The sequence below is a fragment of the Denticeps clupeoides genome, chromosome 2, assembly GCF_900700375.1.
Source record: "Denticeps clupeoides chromosome 2, fDenClu1.1, whole genome shotgun sequence".
NCBI lineage: Eukaryota > Metazoa > Chordata > Actinopteri > Clupeiformes > Denticipitidae > Denticeps > Denticeps clupeoides.
This window is the reverse complement of record NC_041708.1, coordinates 38,949,876-38,952,375: the sequence shown is the minus strand read 5'-3', so window position 1 is coordinate 38,952,375 and position 2,500 is coordinate 38,949,876. Positions and strand designations below refer to the sequence as shown.

General features: G+C 52.0%; 1 protein-coding gene across 2 annotated transcripts in view; it reads left to right on the top strand.

Annotated features, from left to right (window-relative positions):
• The window catches only part of LOC114777729 (calcium/calmodulin-dependent 3',5'-cyclic nucleotide phosphodiesterase 1C-like), a 25,329-nt gene extending 22,850 nt beyond the window's left edge, over positions 1–2,479 (top strand). Inside the window, exons 7-14 of one of the 2 annotated variants that reach the window (XM_028967017.1) lie at positions 44–160; positions 241–381; positions 762–862; positions 931–1,059; positions 1,131–1,232; positions 1,307–1,427; positions 1,940–2,021; positions 2,129–2,479. In XM_028967017.1, the coding sequence (XP_028822850.1) occupies positions 44–160; positions 241–381; positions 762–862; positions 931–1,059; positions 1,131–1,232; positions 1,307–1,427; positions 1,940–2,021; positions 2,129–2,316 (981 nt within the window). In that variant the 3' untranslated portion in view covers positions 2,317–2,479. The remainder of the gene's footprint in view (positions 1–43; positions 161–240; positions 382–761; positions 863–930; positions 1,060–1,130; positions 1,233–1,306; positions 1,428–1,939; positions 2,022–2,128) is intronic. The other variant, XM_028967018.1, reaches the window with a different exon arrangement.
• The last annotated feature ends 21 nt before the right edge of the window (positions 2,480–2,500 follow it).

The window sequence follows — 2,500 nt, the reverse complement described above, 5'->3', positions numbered from 1 at the left end:
TAATAATTCGTATTAATAAGAGAGAAATCTCCTGTCCTCCCAGCACGTGGACACCTGGTCATTCGACGTCTTCGCGCTGAACGAAGCGAGTGGAGACCATGCTCTGAAGTTCATCTTCTATGAGCTTCTGACCAGATACGACCTCATCAATCGCTTCAAGGTCAGATATAGAGGAAAGCATGTCACCTGTTTCTGGGGACGGGGGACTCGAATTGAGAAACGAATCCGTCCGTCTCTCAGATCCCCATCTCTGCCCTGGTCTCCTTTGTGGAAGCCGTGGAGGTGGGTTACAGCAAATACAAGAATCCATACCACAACCTGATGCATGCAGCCGACGTCACGCAGACGGTCCACTACTTCCTCCTGAAGACTGGGATGGTGGTGAGTCCCGCGCATGGTGTACTATCACGCGTCCATCACAAATCCAGCCAACCTCACACTCACTTGCTCTCTGATGGTGGGGGTGGCCTAGTGAGGTAACCCAGGTTCAAACCCCACTTACTACCATCGTGTCCCTGAGCAGGACACTTAACCCTGAGTGTCTCCAGGGGGGACTGTCCCTGTAACTACTGACTGTAAGTCGCTCTGGATAAGGCCATCTGGAAAATGCTGTAAATGATGGTCTCTCGTTCTCTATGTGAGGGTGTGAAGTCCCGTTTTCTTTTTCTTGGTTTATTTTGGTTTGGTTCCGTTTGGTGACCGTGTTTTAGAATAAAGATTCTCTCTCTCTTTCTCCCTCGCTGCCTTGCTCGCCCCCACAGCACTGGCTGACCGAGCTGGAAATCTTCGCCATCATCTTCGCGGCTGCTGTGCACGACTACGAGCACACGGGCACCACCAACAACTTCCACATCCAGACCAGGTAGCGTGCGCACGTGGAACCAGGTTCGGGGGGACCTTTGTTTGATCTGACAGGTTCCTGTTCTGCAGGTCCGACACGGCCATGCTGTACAACGACCGGGCGGTTCTGGAGAACCACCACGTGAGCGCCGCGTACCGCCTCCTGCAGGACGACGACGAGATGAACATCCTGTACAACCTGTCCAAAGACGACTGGAGGTAGGGAGAACCGGGGGTGCGGCGTGAACAGGAAGTGGGTCTAGACCCAGAACCTACCGTGTCTCTCACAGGGAGCTGCGGGCGCTGGTAGTGGAGATGGTTCTGGCCACAGACATGTCCTGTCACTTCCAGCAGATCAAGGCCATGAAGAACTTCCTGCAGCAGCCAGAAGCGTGAGTCTCCCGTCAAACACCCACACGACCACGCGTGACCTCTAACCCCCGACACACTGACCTCTGTTCCTCAGGATTGACAAACCCAAAGCCTTATCGCTCATCCTGCACACAGCTGACATCAGCCACCCAGCCAAGAACTGGGACCTCCACCACCGCTGGACCACTTCCCTGCTGGAGGAGTTCTTCAGACAGGTGGGCATTCAGAACCAGAACATGTCCCTCAAGGTTGTTTATTCCAGATCCGATGAACTCGGATCCTAAAGCTAGCTTCAAATTATGGAATAACAGCAGAAAGTGTTGATTCGTAATCGATTAGTCAGAATTTCATGACGCGTCTAATCTCAGCCCAGAGGCTTTTTATGTGAATTACGGGACATTAGAGGCCCTGAGGACGTCCTAATCAGATCAGAGATCTTCCTCCTGAAACATTCCCGCACTGTTCCTGCTCGGGGAGCCGTCGTGAGGAATTAGCCGTGATTTATTGAAGATCTAATCAGCAGGTTTCCAGGTGCCACCTCCACTAATCATATTAATAGAAATGTCAGGAGCAGCGAGCACAACAAGCACCATTTCACACCTGCTACCCTGAAGGTCAGCTGTCACCCAGCCGTCCAATCAGCGGAGATTATAAACTCACGTCTCTTCAATCTGCAAAGCATTGTGGGATACGTGGCTCACTCTACTGATGGTGTGTGTGTGTGTAGGGGGATAAGGAGGCGGAGCTTGGGCTTCCATTCTCTCCACTCTGTGACCGCAAGTCCACCATGGTGGCTCAGTCCCAAATCGGTGAGAACCGGCATGAAACTGAGTTCCGACTGTTCTAATACAGAACGTCCTTGATTACTCTCTTACATCTGTGCGTGTGTGTGTGTGTGTGTGTGTGTGTCTTCCAGGTTTCATCGACTTCATCGTGGAACCAACCTTCTCAGTTCTCACCGACATGTCAGAGAAGATCATAGCGCCGCTCATCGAAGAGGCGGCGCATTCAGGACTGGCCGGGTTCCGCCGCTCCAGGTGTGTGTGTGTGTGTGTGAGTGTGTGTGCGTGTGTGTGTTTTACAGAATGCAGAGCAGTGGAGTAAAAGGTCTGCAGTTCAGTGTGTCACAATTAGAGAGAAAAATATAAAAAGACGTTCTGTATCCCTGCATCCAGCATCGTGCCTGGGCCATGACGGTTTAAATTCTCAAGTGTGTGTGTGTGTGTGTGTGTGTGCGTGTGCGTGTGTGTGTGTGTGTGTGTGTGTGCGTGTGTGTGTGTGTGTGTGT